At 45.5% G+C, this 19301-nt stretch overlaps 1 protein-coding gene across 1 annotated transcript in view; it reads right to left on the reverse strand.

Moving 5' to 3' along the window:
* Positions 1-19301, reverse strand: part of PLXNC1 (plexin C1) — a 551210-nt gene that overhangs the window by 179720 nt on the left and 352189 nt on the right. The window contains exons 17-18 of the mRNA XM_077265401.1: positions 18887-18993; positions 18687-18740 (exon numbers count right to left, since the gene is read on the reverse strand). Of these exons, the coding sequence (XP_077121516.1) occupies positions 18687-18740; positions 18887-18993 (161 nt within the window). The remainder of the gene's footprint in view (positions 1-18686; positions 18741-18886; positions 18994-19301) is intronic.

Here is a 19301-nt window from a genome sequence, read left to right on the forward strand (position 1 = left end):
ACCCCGCAGTCCAATTAAATTCTGAATACATCAGAGAACTTGCTAGGATGAATGCAGTATATGCAATATCATGTGGTGGGGCTATTCAAGAGTTAATCCATTTACCTGGACTACCCTTGAGGAAGGACACCATTGTTTCTGAAACGTTAGGAATTCGCCATCTTTTTTTTTTTTTTTACATATTGTACTTCATATTAGTGGTAAAATTTCTTCGATATTTATTGCGATTATTTATGAAAAAAATGGAAATATGGCAAAAAAATTTAAGATTTTGCAATTTTCAAAATTTGTATTTTTATGCCCTTAAATCAGAGAGATATGTCACACAAAATAGTTAATAAATAACATTTCCCACATGTCTACTTTACATCAGCACAATTTTGGAAACAAATTTTTTTTTTGTTAGGGAGTTATAAGGGTTGAAAGATGACCAGCAATTTCTCATTTTTACAACGCCATTTTTTTTTTAGGGACCACATCACATTTGAAGTCATATTGAGGGGTCTATATGATAGAAAATAACCAAGTGTGACACCATTCTAAAAACTGCACCCCTCAAGGTGCTCAAAACCACATTCAAGAAGTTTATTAACCCTTTACGTGCTTCACAGGAACTGAAACAATGTGGAAGGAAAAAATTAACATTTCACTTTTTTTGCAAACATTTTAATTCAGAACCATATTTTTTTATTTTCACAAGTGTAAAAACAGAAATTTAACCATACATTTTGTTGTGGAATTTCTCCTGAATATGCCGATACCCCATATGTGGGGATAAACCACTGTTTGGGCGCACCACAAAGCTTGGAAGACAAGGAATGCCGTTTGACTTTTTCAATGCAGAATTGGCTGGAATTGAGATCGGATGCCATGCCATTTTTAGAGAGCCCCTGATGTGCCTAAACAGTGGAAACGCTCCACAAGTAACACCATTTTGGAAACTAGACCCCTTAAGGAACTTAACTAGATGTGTGTTGAGCACTTTAAACCCCCAAGTGCTTCACAGAAGTTTATAAAGTAGAGCCGTGAAAATAAAAAATCGCATTTGTTTACACAAAAATGATCTTTCGCCCACAAATTCTTATTTTCACAAGGGTAACAGAAGAAATTAGACCACACGTCGATACCCCATATGGGGGGGTAAACCACTGTTTGGGCGCACGGCAGAGCTCAGAAGGGAGGGAGCACCATTTGACTTTTTGAGCGAAAAATTGGCTGTGGCGTTTAGAGACCCCCTGATGTACCTAAACAGTGGAAACCCCCCAATTCTAACTCCAACCCTAACCCCAACACACCCCTAACCCTAATCCCAACCCGATCCATAATCCTAATCACAACCCTAACCCCCAAAACACCCCTAACCCTAATCCCAAAGCTAACCATAACCCTAATCAAATCAAAATCCTAAACCGAACACACCCCTAATCCTAATCTCAACCCTAACCTCAAAACCTAACCCTAATCCCAATACACCCCTATCCCTAATCCCAACCCTAGCCTTAACCCTAATCCCAAACCTAACCGTAATCCCAAATATAACCCTAATGCCAACCCTAATCCAAACCCTAATCCCAACTCTAACCCTAACTTTAGCCCAAACCCTAACTTTAGCCCTAAACCTAGCCCCAACCCTAACCCTAACTTTAGCCCCAACCCTAACCTTAGCCCTAACCCTAGCTGTAACCCTAATCCTAGCTCTAACCCTAGCCCTAACCCTAACTCAAGCCCTATCCCTAGCCCTAACCCTAAGGCTATGTGCACATGTTGCAGATTTTGCTGCGGATCCACAGCGTTTCCGCAGCGGTGGGTCCGCAGCAGTTTCCCATGAGTTTACAGTACAATGTAAACCTATGGGAAACATAAAACACTGTGCCCATGCTGCGGAAAAAAACACGCGGAAACGCAGCGGTTTACATTCCGCAGCATGTCAATTCTTTCTGAGGATTCCGCAGCAGTTTTACACCTGCTCCATAATAGAAAACCGCAGGTGTAAAACCGCAGGGGAATCCGCACAAAAACCGCGGTACATCCACGATAAATCCGCAGGAAAAACGCAGCGTTTTGGAAAAATCCGCAGAGAACCATTCTACGTTTGCACATATCCTAACCCTACCCCTAACCCTACCCCTAACCCTAACCCTACCCCTAACCCTAACCCTACCCCTAACCCTACCCCTAACCCTAATTGGAAAATAGAAATTCATACATTTTTTTAATTTTATTATTTTTTCCTTACTAAGGGGGTGATAAAGGGGGGGGGGGGTTATTTACTATTTTTTTTATTTTGATCACTGTGATAGGATCTCACAGTGACCAAAATAAAACAAGTGGAATAATCTTTCTCTGCCGGCCGGCAGATCATGGCAGGCGCACTGCGCATGTGCCCGCCATTTTCTTACCGGAGCAAGAAGCCGGCGGCCAGCAGAAGAAGCAGGAGGACCCCGGGACACCGGTAAGTATAACAGGGTCCCCGAATCCCCCTATTTCTCTGTCCTCTGATGTGCGATCACCGCACATCCCCGGAAAAAGATGGCGGCGCCCATGGGGAGCCACGAGGAGCATCGGGGGAGATAGGTGAGTATTTGGGGGCTATCGGGGGCGATCGGGGACCCCATTTCTCTGTCCTCCAATGTGCGATCATATCGGAGGACAGAGAAATTAAATGGCAAATCGCGTTTTTTTGTTGCGACCGCCGGTAAACGGTTAATTACCGGCGATCGCAACTCGGGGGTTGGTAAAACCCCCCCGAATCATGTTCTCTGGGGTCTCGGCTACCCTCGGCAACCGAAACCCCAGAGAAAATCCGACTCTGGGGGGCGCTATTCACTTTTTCCACAGCGCCGTTAATTAACGGCGCTGTGGTTTAAGTACCCTTAGCAGCCGCCGTTAAAAGGCGTATCGGCGGTCGTTAAGGGGTTAAGACAACAAATTGCCAAGGAGAATAGACATCTAATAACAATTAAAAACAACAGTATGATAACACACAAAAAATGGTGAGCAGGCAGGGACGAAGCTGCTGCGGGCAGCGACACACGTTGGGCTGTGCAGGCATCACCACACTCCATTGAGTAAATATGACTTATGCCTGTTTTTGATCATTATCATGTGATACTGATGTGAATGGGAGTGCTTTCCTATCCATGTGACACTTATATCTCACTGCTGGGCAGAATTCTGCCTTATTAGTTCTCTCATTCTTGCACATGATTACATATTTTGCCATTTTTCATTGTGATCCCTCTGGTGGTGGTCAATTTATTTAATATCATTATTAAAGAAGTTGTCCACTACAATAACCTTTTTTTTTTTTTTTTTCCATATATCTTGCTATTATGTGCCACTGAAAACATCCATTGTCTTTATTTTAGCAATATTACCTTTTATCATGCTGTAGCAGCACATTTTCAGTGCTGGATTCAGCTCTCATGAGGTTAATCGACAACTTCCTTTCTCCTGAGTTATTGTGCTCTAATACTACAAGTTCCATGATGCATTGCACTGCCACTAAGCACGAACCTAGCACACCCACTCCAAAACACACCCAACCCCTCCCTCCTCTCCCTCCTCTATCTTCAAAAAGATTTGTGATGTCATTTCTGTCCAACCTCCTCTTTTACATCTGTCCAACCCACACTCCATTACACACAGATAGAGGGATAGATAGATAGATAGATAGATAGATAGATAGATAGATAGATAGATAGATAGATAGATAGATAGATAGATAGATAGATAGATATGGGATAGATAGACAGACAGATAGATAGATAGATAGATAGATAGATAGATAGATAGATAGATGCATACAGATACAGTATATCTATGTCTATTTCCATACATATGTCCATATCCATGTTTCTAAACCCCTTCACCCCTGGAGCTTTTTTGTTTTCGTTTAGCGCTCCCCTTCTTTGCAGAGCCATAATTTTTCCGTCAATATGGCCATGAGAGGGCTTATCTTTTGCGGGACAAGTTCTACTTTTGAACGACACCATTGGTTTTACTATGTCGTGTAACGGAAAATGTGCAAAATAAGGCAAAGTGCAATGAAATTGCAAAAAAAGTGCAATCCGACGCTTGTTTTTTGCTTGGCTTTTTTGCCAGGTTCACTAAATGCTAAGGCTGTGTGCACACGTTGTGGATTTGATTGCAGATCCGCAGGGTTTTTTGCTGCACAGTATTGCATCAAATCCACAGTGTAGTGTACAACCAATGTAAGTCTATGGGAGCCGCAGACTTGTTGTGCACATGCTGCGGAAAAAGCCGCTTTTTTTTTCTCTGCAGCATGTCACTTCTTTTGTGCCGAACTGCAGCATTTCTGCACCCATAGACTTTTATGGAGTCGGGCACATCCGCAGCAAAACCGCAGATGTAAAAAAGATCTGCAGTTTAGATGCGGATGTGGGTCCGAGAAACGCTGCAGTTCGGGAGGAGGGAAGTGTGTGGGCGGCAGGGCCGGACTGGGACTAAAATTCAGCCCTGGCATTTGAAGTTACACAGGCCCACTTGTCACATGGTGACTGTATAATATCTTTGTACACTTGTAGGCAGGGCCGGTTTTAGGCAAAGTGGGGCCCTACGCCTAGGCAAAGTTTAAAATGGGGCCCAAAATGCTAACATATTGCACATCACACAAAAGTGTTTCGGTTGTATTTACATGCGCTGATCTCAGGACGCTAAATGAGTTTGATCGACAATACTGAAGTTGCTCAACACTTGTTTCCCGGCCTCTTTCCACCGTCTGAGAAAGAATGATGGGACAAAACGATCACTAATAGATCACTAACAGATCACCATACAGTATCATGTTATCAGCAGCACATCTACAGTTTACAGCGGCGATGTGCTGCTGAGAACAAGGATTTTTGTCCGGCAAAAACAATCTGAATATGCAGCATTTTACTTGTTTAGTAAAATACACTCCATAGTCCTCCATATATTCTAATGTGCACCACAGTCCTCCATATAGTATAATACACTCCCTATAGTCCTCCATATATTATAATACACTGCTCAGTCCTCCATATAGCATAATACACTCCTCATAGTGCTCCATATAGTATAATGCACCGCCATAGTCATCCATGTAGTACATTTCACATCCCATAGGATAATGCACCCCATAGTCCTTCATATAGTATAACATATTCCCCATAGTCCTCGATACAGTATAATGCAGCCCACATATAGTATAATGTAGCCACCACCCTACAGAATATAATGCGGCAACCACACAGAGTATAATGCAGCCACCCCACAGTATAATGCAACCACCCCACAGTATAATGCAGCCACCCCACAGAGTATAATGCAACCCCATAGAATATAATAAAGCCCACCTCCCCATAATATATAATGTAGCCCCCCATAGAATATAATGCAGCCCCCCATAGTATATAACACAACCTCCCCCATGGTATATAACCCAACCTCCCCCATAGAATATAATATACCCCCACAATAGTATATACCACAGCCACATAGTACATAACATGGCCTCCCCATAGAAGATAATATACTCCCCATAGTATATAGCAAAGCCCACATAGTATATAGCACAGCCCACATAGTAGATAGCACAGCCCACACAGTAGTATATACAGCACAGCCCACTCAGTAGTATATACAGCACAGCCCACACAGTAGTATATACAGCACAGCCCACACAGTAGTATATACAGCACAGCCCGCACAGTAGTATATACAGCACAGTCCACACAGTAGTATATACAGCACAGCCCGCACAGTGGTATATACAGCACAGCCCGCACAGTGGTATATACAGCACAGCCCACACAGTGGTATATACAGCACAGCCCGCACAGTGGTATATCCAGCACAGCCCGCACAGTGGTATATACAGCACAGCCCGCACAGTGGTATATACAGCAGAGCCCGCACAGTGGTATATCCAGCACAGCCCACAGTGGTATATACAGCACAGCCCGCACAGTGGTATATACAGCACAGCCCGCACAGTGGTATATCCAGCACAGGACTCACAGTGGTATATACAGCAGTCTGTCTGGGACACAGCAGGTGCGCGATGATATGACGTCATCGTGCACCCGCAGTGTCAGAGGCAGAGCGGGGAATGATGGGAGAGGGAGCGTCTGTAGACGCTCTCTCCTCCATCATTGCATTCAACTGTACCGGCGTCATAGACGCCGGTATAGTTGAATGCGACGGCAGGGGGGTGAGTCGGCAGCGGCAGGGGGCGGAGGATCGAGCGGCCCACGACTGGCACCGGCACTTCTGGCATTTGCCAAAAGTGCCCGATGGCCAGTCCGGCCCTGGTGGGAGGAATGTGGGCAGTGACGGTGTGCGTGCATGTGTGTGCTGGGTCTGCAGGCTGTTCGGATGTTTCTGGGGAACTGTTTGGATGTGTGTGGCGCTGTGCGGGACTGTTCGGGTGTGTGCGGAGATCATCCAATGGTACTACAAGTACGCAGCATCCAATCTGCAGCTATTTCGGATGTAATCCTGACAGTGGACACGCACCCTACACTATCAATACATCCAGGGCCGGCGTCAGCGGACGGCAGGGTCGGGCAGATGCCGGGGCCCCCTGACTTCTGGGGGCCCCCCTAGGATCCGACGGCAATTTTTTTTTATTTTTTTTTTCTTACTTGGGACTGGCCGCCGACTCGCCGATCCAGAGACAGAGAGGACGGAGGAGACGGAGTCCCCGCTGAAAGCCCCGCCCACAGGGGTGGGATTCAGGCTGAATCTTACTAAGTTGCTGTGTGGTCGCTGGGGAGCTGTCACACAGACAGCTCTCTCCAGCGACCAAGCGACTTCGGCATCGCTGAAACTGTCTTCAGCGATGCCGAAGTCCCCATGTAAAAAAAAAAAAAACACTACATACGCACCTTCTGTCGTCCTTCATGTCCCTCGGCGCTTGCCGCACTGACTGTGTCTCAGCACCGGCCGGCCGTAACAGCGGTGCCCAGCGGTGAACCGCTGTTACTGCAGGTTCACCGCTGGGCTCTGCTTTACGGCCGGACGGCGCTGAGACAGTCAGTACGGCAAGCTCCAGGGGACGTGACGGGCAACAGACGGTGAGTATGTAGTGTTTTTTTTTTTTTACTTTTAGGAGGGGGCAGAACGCTGGACACAGGAGGGGGCAGAACGCTGGACACAGGAGGGGGCAGAACGCTGGACACAGGAGGGGGCAGAACGCTGGACACAGGAGGGGGCAGAACGCTGGACACAGGAGGGGGCAGAGCGCTGGACACAGGAGGGGGCAGAACGCTGGACACAGGAGGGGGCAGAACGCTGGACACAGGAGGGGGCAGAACGCTGGACACAGGAGGGGGCAGAACGCTGGACACAGGAGGGGGCAGAACGCTGGACACAGGAGGGGGCAGAACGCTGGACACAGGAGGGGGCAGAACGCTGGACACAGGAGGGGGCAGAACGCTGGACACAGGAGGGGGCAGAACGCTGGACACAGGAGGGGGCAGAACGCTGGACACAGGAGGGGGCAGAACGCTGGACACAGGTGGGGGCAGAACGCTGGACACAGGAGGGGGCAGAACGCTGGACACAGGAGGGGGCAGAGCGCTGGACACAGGAGGGGGCAGAACGCTGGACACAGGAGGGGGCAGAACGCTGGACACAGGAGGGGGCAGAACGCTGGACACAGGAGGGGGCAGAACGCTGGACACAGGAGGGGGCAGAACGCTGGACACAGGAGGGGGCAGAACGCTGGACACAGGAGGGGGCAGAACGCTGGACACAGGAGGGGGCAGAACGCTGGACACAGGAGGGGGCAGAACGCTGGACACAGGAGGGGGCAGAACGCTGGACACAGGAGGGGGCAGAACGCTGGACACAGGAGGGGGCAGAACGCTGGACACAGGAGGGGGCAGAACGCTGGACACAGGAGGGGGCAGAGCGCTGGACACAGGAGGGGGCAGAGCGCTGGACACAGGAGGGGGCAGAGCGCTGGACACAGGAGGGGGCAGAGCGCTGGACACAGGAGGGGGCAGAGCGCTGGACACGGGGGCAGAAAGCTGGACACGGGGGCAGAAAGGAGAAACGGCATGATTGGAGACAAGGGGCAGGATGACAGACATGGCGGCATGACTGGAGACACTGGGGCATGACTGGAGACACTGGGGCAGGAATGGAAACAGATGGGGCAGAATTGAGACACAGGGGGCATGATTGCAGAAATGGGGGCCTGATTGGAGACGGGGCAGAATGGTGATACGGGCATGATTGGAGACACTGGAGGCAGGATTGGAGACAGATGGGGCAGGATCATGGGGCAGGATGGATACGATGGAGACAGATGGGGCAGGATGGGGAGATCATATGGTGCAGAAAGGATACTCATGAGGGCAGGATGGGAGAACATATGGCTGACGCCAGGAATGAGACACACGGGGGCCAGGATGGGGAATATTATTACCATAGGGACTAATTAAGGGATATTATTACTGCAGTGATGTATTTATTTTTTGAGGACACTGTTTTAAATGAGGGGGCGGTCCTGTTACTGTGTAGAGTGACACTATGTCGCCTCTTTTTCTTTATGCGGTGTAATGTAGAAGTTCGGAAAAATTAAGTAATGTGTTCTACAAGCGGAGCGCGAGATAACTCTGTTATTTCCTGCAGAGACGAGTCCTGGCTGGAAGACATGATGGCGGTCTGTGCTGGATGAAAGATGAAGGACTTAACCTAGAGACGTCACTGGTAAGTCAGTGTTACCTATACACTGACACTATACACTGTATACTATATACAGAGCTCCTGTGTATAATCTCACTAGTGATCACTGTATTACCTCTACACAGACACTGCATACTAAGTACAGATCTCCTGTGTATAATGGCACTGATGGTGATAGTGTGGTGCTTTTTTTTTATTACTGATCAGAATTGTAGTATTCAGTCACTATGTGGTGGTAATATGTGGTCTGGACATGGTGTTGCGGTATTTGTCCCTTGTATGTGATATTATTCGATCACTGTGGTGGTAATATGTCATCTGGTCATGGTGTAGCGGTATTTGTTCTTTGTATGTGATATTATTCGATCACTGTGGTGGTAATATGTCATCTGGTCATGGTGTAGCGGTATTTGTTCTTTTTATGTGATATTATTGGTCATTTTAAAAATTGAAAAATAAATAAAAATATACCTAAATTGTATTGCATATTTTAACAAATATTTAATAGGTTACAGCAGAGTAGGGCCTCACCAAAAGAGTCTACCGTGTTATGGTGGCGGCTTACAAAATCTTTTGGCCAAAACAAAAGCTGCCGGCTAGATGTGTGATCTGGTGATGGGAACGGTTAGGGTATGTGTCCACGTTAAGTAAACGCTGCGTGTTTGACGCTGCGTGGGGCCACAGCGTCAAACACGCAGCGTCCAGATGTTCCAGCATAGTGAAGGGGATTTTATGAAATCCCGTCTCCGCTATGCGTGGTAACACGCACCCGGCGGCCCTGCGACTCCGGACATGTGGCGCTTCTTTTAAGATCGCAGCATGTCTGTGTTCCTTGCGGCAGTCTTTGAATGTCTTTTACAAAAAAGTCAAAAAAGTCTTTTACAACTTACAGAGAAGCAAATTTATCAAAAGTTTCCCTGATATATTGCACTTTCTCTATTTTGCACTAGTGTTTTTATAAAGTTTACATAGTTTTTTTCTAAATAAAATATTTGGGTCTCTGTGGTCCCTGCTGTTTTACTGTCGCCACATGATTTGCTCCACAAGGGGGCCCACTGAGGTTCTGTCGCCCAAGGGCCCATGAAAACCTGGAGCCGGCCCTGAATACATCTATCAATAGATATATCTATCCACATATATCTATAGATAGATATACGAATAGATAGATGTATGCATCTATAGATCTATCTATATGTAGCTCTGTCTATCCATTTCATCTATCATCTATATGTCTATCTATCTGTGTGTAATTGAGTGTGGGTTGAACAAATGTAAAAGAGGAGGTTGGACAGAAATGACATCACGCAATAATGTTCAATAATACATCTTTGGCTTTCAAAAACGCATACAGAAACGCACAAAAAACAAAACGCATACAAAAACGCACAAAAAACATGCAAAAACCGCACCAAAAATTTTAAAAAAAGCATCAAAAGCGCGCACAAACTGCACCAAAAACTGCATCATAACCGCACCCAAAACTGCATCAAAACCGCACCAAATACTGCATCAAATCTTCACCAAAAACTGCATAAAAAAGCATCAAAAACCTGAATCAAAACCACGCAAAAAAACGCACCAAATACTGCAGCAAAAAATTAATCAAAACCGCGCAAAAACCACACCAAAAACCGCACCAAGAACAGCATCAAAACCACACAAAAAAGCCTCATCAAAACCGCGCAAAAACATGAAAAAAACGTGAAAAAAATGCATCCAAAACGCAGCTGCGTTTTCTGCAAGGAGATGCAGTTTTTGTGCAGACAATTCTGCACCAAAATCTGCAACGTGTGCATACAGCATAAAACTGACCTGCCATTATGATTCTCCAGGTCATTACGAGTTCATAGACACCAAACACGTCTAGGTTATTTTTTATCTAAGTGGTAAAAAAAATTTCAAAACTTTGCTAAAAAGAAATAAAATAATGGCACCATTTTCTGATACATGTAGCGTCTATATGTTCTGAGATATCGGGTCGGGTGAGGGCTAATTTTTTGCATGCCGAGCTGACGTTTTTAATGATACTACTTTTGTGCAGATACATTCTTTTGATCGCCCATTATTGCATTTTAATGCAATGTCGCGGAGACCAAAAAAACATAATTTTGGCTTTTTTTTTTTTTTTCTCGCTATGCCGTTTAGCGATCAAGTACATTTTTTATTTTTGTATTGAAAACAGCTGACATGTTGCGGCTTTGAAGTGGGCTCACCGCGAAGCCCACCTCAAAGTGGGGGATACTGCCAGCTGACGTACTATTCCGTCAGCTGGCAGAAAGGGGTTAATAAACACTATGGTTATGTAATTTAAAAAAAAAAACGGCGTGGGCTCCCGCGCAATTTTCTGCGCCAGAGGGGGAAAGCTGACGGCCGGGGGCCAATATTTGTAGCCTGCTATGAATATCAGCCCACAGCTGTCTGTATACCCTTTACTGGCTATTAAAATAGGGGGACCCCCCCCAAAAAAAAAAATGACGTGGGGTCCCCTTATATTTTATAGCCAGAAAGGCTACGCAGACAGCTGCCGGCTGATATTCATAGCCTAGAGAGGGGCCATGGCTATTGGTCCCCCCGGCTACAAATACCGGTCCGCAGCCGCCCTGGAAATGGCGCATCTGTAAGATGCGCCAATTCCGGCACTTAGCCCCTCTCTTCCTACTCCCATGTAGCGGTGGGATATGGGGTAATAAGGGGTTAATGTCACCTTGCTATTGTAAGGTGACATTAAGCCGGGTTAATAACGGAGAGGCGTCAATAAGACGCCTATCCATTACTAATCCAATATTAATAAAGGGTTAATAAAACACACACACACATTAGGAAAAAAGTATTTTATTATTCTTCATTTAACCATACTTACCATACTTCAGCGCCTGCAAAAAACGTAAAATAATAAACCGTATACTACCTGTCCGCCATAGTCCAATTAATAACGAGTGTCCCACGACGATCTCCCCTATAGAACAGTGACATCGGGTGATGTCACTGCTCTATAGAACCCTCAGTGACACACTGACAGGAGACAATGGCTCCTGCAGTGCATCACTGAGGTTACTAAGGTTCAAAGTCTTACTTTATGGCAAAAAGCTGTGTGGGAAAATTTCTCTACAGCAATGCCATAAAGTGAGACTAGGGACTATTTTCTCACAGGGGCGTAGGAATACATTGTGGGGAATACATTGTGGAAGGATACCTTCCTCCCCTCATTGTGTTCCTGGAGCCTCTGGAGAGCAGTCGCATCAGCAGATGTTCCTGCTCTCCACGGGAGATCGTCGAGGGACACTCGTTTTAATTGGATTTCTGCGGATCAGGGAGTATAATGTTTGTTTATTATTTTAATATTTTTTACAGATGACAATGGCTTCGGGGATCAAAGTGACAAGTGATGGTGAGTATGTACTCTATGTTATATGTACTGTATGTCTATATGTATGTTGTATGTCTGTACTGTATGTCTGTACTGTATGTATGTACTGTATGCGGCATGTCGCATGTTGTCGCATGCTGCATGTTGTCGCATGGTGCATGTTGTCGCATGTCGTCGCATGGTGCATGTCGCATGCTGCATGCCGTTGCATGCTGCATGTTGTCGCATGGCACATGTCGCCGCATGGTGAGTGTCGTTGCATGGTGCATGTCACCGCATGGTGCATGTCATCACATGCTGCATGTCGCATGTTGGCGCATGTCATTGCATGGCGCATGTCGTTGCATGGCGCATGTCGTTGCATGCTGCATGTCGCATGTTGTCGCATGGCGCATGTTTTTTTTTGGGAAGTGCATTTGAACAGCAAGGTGGCTTGTTGTTGAAGGGAACTAGAGGAAAAAAAAAATCTATAAATCTTCAGCATAGCGAGTGTGAGCGAGCTGAGTGTGACCTGAGCGTAAGTGTGGACGGCCGTAAGTGTGACTTGTGATTCAGTGAGGAGGTATTTGGAAGGCCTTTAACAAATACCTGTGTGAATTTGTGTGAGTTGCTGAATTGGGAGTAGCTATATTCACAAGGGGTTAACTTAGGGTGGGCGGTTATAATCAAGGGTTTATAAGGGGCAGCTGTTTGGGGCTCAAGTCTTTTTTGGAAGTGCATTTGAACAGCAAGGTGGCTTGTTGTTGAAGGGAACTAGAGGAAAAAAAAATAAATCTATAAATCTTCAACATAGCGAGTGTGAGCGAGTTGAGTGTGACCTGAGCGTAAGTGTGGACGGCGGTAAGTGTGACTTGTGATTCAGTGAGGAGGTATTTGGAAGGCCTTTAACAAATACCTGTGTGAATTTGTGTGAGTTGCTGAATTGGGAGTAGCTATATTCACAAGGGGTTAACTTAGGGTGGGCGGTTATAATCAAGGGTTTATAAGGGGCAGCTGTTTGGGGCTCAAGTCTTTTTTGGAAGTGCATTTGAACAGCAAGGTGGCTTGTTGTTGAAGGGAACTAGAGGAAAAAAAAAATCTATAAATCTTCAGCATAGCGAGTGTGAGCGAGTTGAGTGTACCTGAGCGTAAGTGTGGACGGCGGTAAGTGTGACTTGTGATTCAGTGACTTTGGAATCAGGGAGTTTCCAAGGGAGGAATTACTGTCTGTTTTTAATTAATACTTTGTATTTATTTTTTATATAACGTTTCTGTGGTGCAATCCCCATTAGGAAATGTGCTCCACAATTGTTAATGCCATCCAGTGCACATCTTGCCTCATGTATGCAGTCCTTGATCAGCCGGTCGAGGGTGCATACTGCTGTGCGAGATGTGAGCACATTGTGCATTTGGAATCCCAGATTCAGGATCTACATGTGCAGCTGGCAACACTGAGATCCATAGACAATATGGAGAGGAGTCTTCTGCTCACAGAGCAGACGCTCAATGGGATAGATGAGGAGGGGGATGGTAGGATGGAGCTGCAGGACAGTAAGGCAGTTAGCTGGGTGACAGATAGAAGGCGGGGTAGAGGGAAGAGTGCCAGGGAGGCTAGTCCTGATCTGGCACACCCCAATAAGTTCGCTAAGTTGGCAGATGAGAGGGGTGCCAGTACAGGGGTAGCACTGCTGCAGCCAGGCATGTCCTCTGAAAGCCGGAGGAGTGACTGCTCCAGTTAGGAGGGAAATAGGAGAGCAGGGCAGGCCAGACAGGTGCTGGTAGTGGGGGACTCAATTATTAGGAGAACAGATAGGGCAATCTGTCACAAAGACAGGGATTGTCGAACGGTGTGCTGCCTACCTGGCGCTCGAGTCTGACACAGCGCTGATCGGGTGGACAGATTACTGGGAGGGGCTGGTGAGGACCCAGCGGTCATGGTGCACATTGGCACAAATGACTAAGTTAGAGGTAGGTGGAAGGTCCTTAAAGATGATTTCAGGGAATTAGGCTGCAAGCTGAAAGCAAGGACCGCCAACGTGGTATTTTCCGAAATACTGCCTGTACCATGTGCCACGCCAGAGAGGCAACGGGAGATTAGGGAGGTTAATAAGTGGCTCAAGAATTGGTGTAGGAAGGAGGGGTTTGGGTTCCTGCAGAACTGGGCCGACTTCTCAGTTGGCTACAAGCTCTATGCTAGGGACGGGCTGCACCTCAATGGGGAAGGTGCAGCTGTGCTGGGGGAGAAAATGGCTAGAAGGTTGGAGGAGTGTTTAAACTAGGGATTGGGGGGGAGGGTATTCATTTTATAGGAGGGGAAGATAGTGCAGATAGAGACCTGGGCACAAATAAGGAAGTTGGGGGTGGCGGTGGCATGGGGGGTGGGGTTAGAACAGCTAATAATTTAAGAAAGAATAGAGGTACAGAGAGGAACATCAAGTGCATGTATACTAATGCCAGAAGCCTCGCCAACAAAATGGACGAATTAGAGCTAATGTTGTTGGAACATAATTATGACATGGTGGGAATATCTGAAACATGGCTGGATGAGAGCCATGACTGGACTGTTAACTTGCAGGGCTATAGCCTTTTCAGAAATGACCGTACAGATAAGCGAGGGGGAGGGGTGTGTCTGTATGTAAAATCCACCTTAAAACCCATCCTGCGTGATAATATAGGTGAATCTAATGAAAATGTAGAGTCCCTGTGGGTGGAGATAAGGGGAGGGGGAAAAATAATAAATTACTGATAGGGGTTTGTTATAAATCTCCAAAAATAATGGAAGCAATGGAGAATATCCTCCAAATATAAGGGTTGGGGGTCACTTGGGGAATAGTGATCACAAAATAATAAGTTTTCAGGTCTCCTTTAATAAGATGTGTAGTAGAGGGGTGACAAGGACACTAAACTTCAGGAGGGCAAATTTCCAACGGATGAGAGAGGATCTTGGTTCAATTAACTGGGACTATATCATGAGACATAAAAGTACACAAAGAAAATGGGAGACGTTTATTAGCATCCTGGATAGGACCTGTGCACAGTATATACCGTATGGGAATAAACATACTAGAAATAGGAGGAAACCAATATGGCTAAATAGAGCTGTAAGGGGCGCAATAAGTGACAAAAAGAAAGCATTTAGAGAATTAAAGGAAGTAGGTAGTGATGAGGCATTAAATAAATATAGAAAATTAAATAAATTCTGTAAAAAGCAAATCAAGGTAGCAAAGATTGAGACAGAGAGACTCATTGCCAGAGAGAGCAAAAATAACCCCAAAATATTCTTTAACTACATAAATAGTAGGAAACTAAAAAATGATAGTGTTGGCCCCCTTAAAAATAGTCTGGGTGAAATGGTGGATGAGGATGAGGAAAAAGCCAATATGCTAAATGACTTTTTTTCATCAGTATTTACAAAAGAAAATCCCATGGCAGCCAATATGACTAGTGATAAAAATTCCCAATTAAATGTTACCTGCTTAACCCAGCAGGAAGTACGGCGGCGTCTAAAAATCACTAAAATTGACAAATCTCCGGGCCCGGATGGGATACACCCCCGAGTACTGCAGGAACTAAGTACAGTCATTGATAGACCGTTATTTTTAATCTTTAAAGAGTCCATAATAACAGGGTCTGTACCACAGGACTGGCGTATAGCAAATGTGGTGCCAATATTTAAAAAGGGGACAAAAACTGAACTCGGAAATTATAGGCCAGTAAGCTTAACCTCTACTGTGGGTAAAATCCTGGAGGGCATTCTAAGGGATGCTATACTGGAGTATCTGAAGAGGAATAACCTCATGACCCAGTATCAGCACGGGTTTACTAGGGACCGTTCATGTCAGACTAATTTGATCAGCTTCTATGAAGAGGTAAGTTCCGGACTGGACCAAGGGAGCCCAGTGGATGTAGTGTATATGGACTTTTCAAAAGCTTTTGATACGGTGCCACACAAAAGGTTGATACATAAAATGAGAATAATGGGGATAGGGGAAAATATGTGCAAGTGGGTTGAGAGCTGGCTCAGGGATAGGAAACAAAGGGTGGTTATTAATGGAGCACACTCGGACTGGGTCGCGGTTAGCAGTGGGGTACCACAGGGGTCAGTATTGGGCCCTCTTCTTTTTAACATATTTATTAATGACCTTGTAGGGGGCATTCAGAGTAGAATTTCAATATTTGCAGATGACACTAAACTCTGCAGGGTAATCAAGACAGAGGAGGACAATTTTGTATTACAGGATGATTTATGTAAACTAGAAGCTTGGGCTGATAAATGGCAAATGAGCTTTAATGGGGATAAATGTAAGGTCATGCACTTGGGTAGAAGTAATAAGATGTATAACTATGTGCTTAATTCTAAAACTCTGGGTAAAACTGTCAATGAAAAGGACCTGGGTGTATGGGTGGATGACAAACTCATATTCAGTGGCCAGTGTCAGGCAGCTGCTACAAAGGCAAATAAAATAATGGGATGTATTAAAAGAGGCATAGATGCTCATGAGGAGAACATAATTTTACCTCTATACAAGTCACTAGTGCGACCACACTTAGAATACTGTGCACAGTTCTGGTCTCCGTTGTATAAGAAAGACATAGCTGAACTAGAGCGGGTGCAGAGAAGAGCGACCAAGGTTATTAGAGGACTGGGGGGTCTGCAATACCAAGATAGGTTATTACACTTGGGGCTATTTAGTTTGGAAAAACGAAGGCTAAGGGGTGATCTTATGTTAATGTATAAATATATGAGGGGACAGTACAAAGACCTTTCTGATGATCTTTTTAATCATAGACCTGAGACGAGGACAAGGGGGCATCCTCTACGTCTGGAGGAAAAAAGGTTTAAGCATAATAACAGACGCGGATTCTTTACTGTAAGAGCAGTGAGACTATGGAACTCTCTGCCGTATGATGTTGTAATGAGTGATTCATTACTTAAATTTAAGAGGGGACTGGATGCCTTTCTGGAAAAGTATAATGTTGCAGGGTATATACACTAGATTCCTTGATAGGGCGTTGATCCAGGGAACTAGTCTGATTGCCGTATGTGGGGTCGGGAAGGAATTTTTTTCCCCATGGTGGAGCTTACTCTTACCACATGGGTTTTTTTTGCCTTCCCCTGGATCAACATGTTAGGGCATGTTAGGCTATGGGTTGAACTAGATGGACTTAAAGTCTTCCTTCAACCTTAATAACTATGTAACTATGTAACTATGTCGTCGCATGCTGCATGTCGTCGCATGCTGCATGTCGCATGTCGTCGCATGCTGCATGTCGCATGTCGTCGCATGGTGCATGTCGCATGCTGCATGTCGTTGCATGTCGCATGTTGTCGCATAGCGCATGTCGTCGCATGGCACATGCTGCATGTCGCATGTTGTTGCATGTCGTCGCATGGCGCATGTAGCATGTTGTCGCATGTTGTCACATGGCGCATGTCGTCGCATGGTGCATGTCGTCGCATGCTGCATGTTGCATTTCGTCACATGGCGCATGTCGTCGCATGGCACATGCTGCATGTCGCATGTTGTCGCATATCGTCGCATGGCGCATGTCATCGCATGGTGAGTGTCGTCGCATGGTGTGTGTTGTATGTATGTATGTATGTACATACGTACTCTATATGTATATGTGTATTTTTTTTTTTTATTACATTCAACACATTAGCCGGATGATGGGACTACTACTGTCCCATCATTGGCTAATGTGTCACTCACTGCCACTGTAGCAGGCAGAGCCCGATGGGACTTGTTGTCCCATCGGACGATGCCTGCAGACACACACACACACACCCCCAGCACATGCCGGCGACCACACAGCGTCGGGGACCGCACGGCGCCGGCGCCTGGGACCGCACGGCACCAGCGTCCGGGACCGCACGGCGCCGGGGACCGCACAGCACTGGCGCCTGGGACCGCACGGCGCCCAGGACCGCACAGCACCGGCGCCCGGGACCGCACATCCCTGCCTAGCCCCGCCTGCCCCCAGCACAGCCCCACAGTCAGCCTCAGCCCCGCCCACAGCCCAGTCACTCTTTATGAGTGACTGCTGTCTGTGGAGCCTGGGGACACGCCTGCTACTGACGTCATGTCAATTTCCAGAGTCTGGAAATTGACGTGACGTCGGCGGAAATGAGCGGCGGTTGAAGCCTGGGGGTCACGTGACCCGGACTCAGCCACCAGCATAGCGCCGCTCACAGGCGAAAACGGCTAAAGAAGGTATTTACACAAATCATCAGGGGCCCTGGGGGGATACATAGGGGGGTTAATTGAAAGTAGTGGACAACCCCTTTAAATTTTGTATTGTATTGTACATAGAGAATATTTTTTTGCCTGCTCACCATTTTTTGTATGTTTTCATACTGTTGTTTTTAATTGTTTTTAGATGTCTATTCTTCTTGGCAATTTGTTGTCTTAATAAAGCCTCCATTATTGATTAAACATGCTCCGTGTGCATTGTTTTTGTGCTCATTTTCTCTTTGCTTGTGTTCACACTGTCTTAGCACATTGGTTGCACCAAGCTATATGAATTGTTTGATATTTTGTGGTGCCCACCATTTTCCATATATCGTAACTATGAGTTGTACGTAAGTTGGATGTTCCTAACACCTTGACCGACTTTAATAACTTTTTTTACTACTTTACAATGAAGAGAATTTACTTACCGATGGGATATTTTCACACAGTTTTTCACATAAATCTTGTTTGTTTTTGTCAGACTAGAAAAGAAATAACATATGAAGGTAATGTCATGCCATAAAATGAGTCTACATGTTATTGTCAAGCTAAATTTAACATTGTTAATGGATTTGTTTAACCAAGATATTTATGAGATATTATCAACCTATTAAAAAACAAAAATTACCTCAGGAAAGAAAGTGTTTAAAGCAAAATGTTTGTAGTCAAAGAATGGAATGGTTCCTAGTGCTTCCATGGTCACAACTTCTTTATCTGTCTGAAGTTCAGCAAAACCTTAACAAAAAAATACTTATCAATGAAAATATTTATGTAAAACTTCAAAAAGTTCTACCTTTTTCTCCTTGTCATTCTTAACAGTGTCAATGGAGATATAACATGCATGTGTGGACACCTCAGGACTCCTTAATTCATAAGATTTGAGGGGGGGGGACACCAGCCAGATTCAATCTATTTTTTATTGTAATAAAAATCAATTAAGGTAAGACCTCTTCAGCTGCCAGTTTCTTATAGAATATACAGTACCTCCTATATATTAGCTCCAACCTGACTAATAAAACTGAGAGTCAAAATGTCTGTATATG

This window comes from Ranitomeya variabilis, chromosome 5 (genome assembly GCF_051348905.1).
Source record: "Ranitomeya variabilis isolate aRanVar5 chromosome 5, aRanVar5.hap1, whole genome shotgun sequence".
NCBI lineage: Eukaryota > Metazoa > Chordata > Amphibia > Anura > Dendrobatidae > Ranitomeya > Ranitomeya variabilis.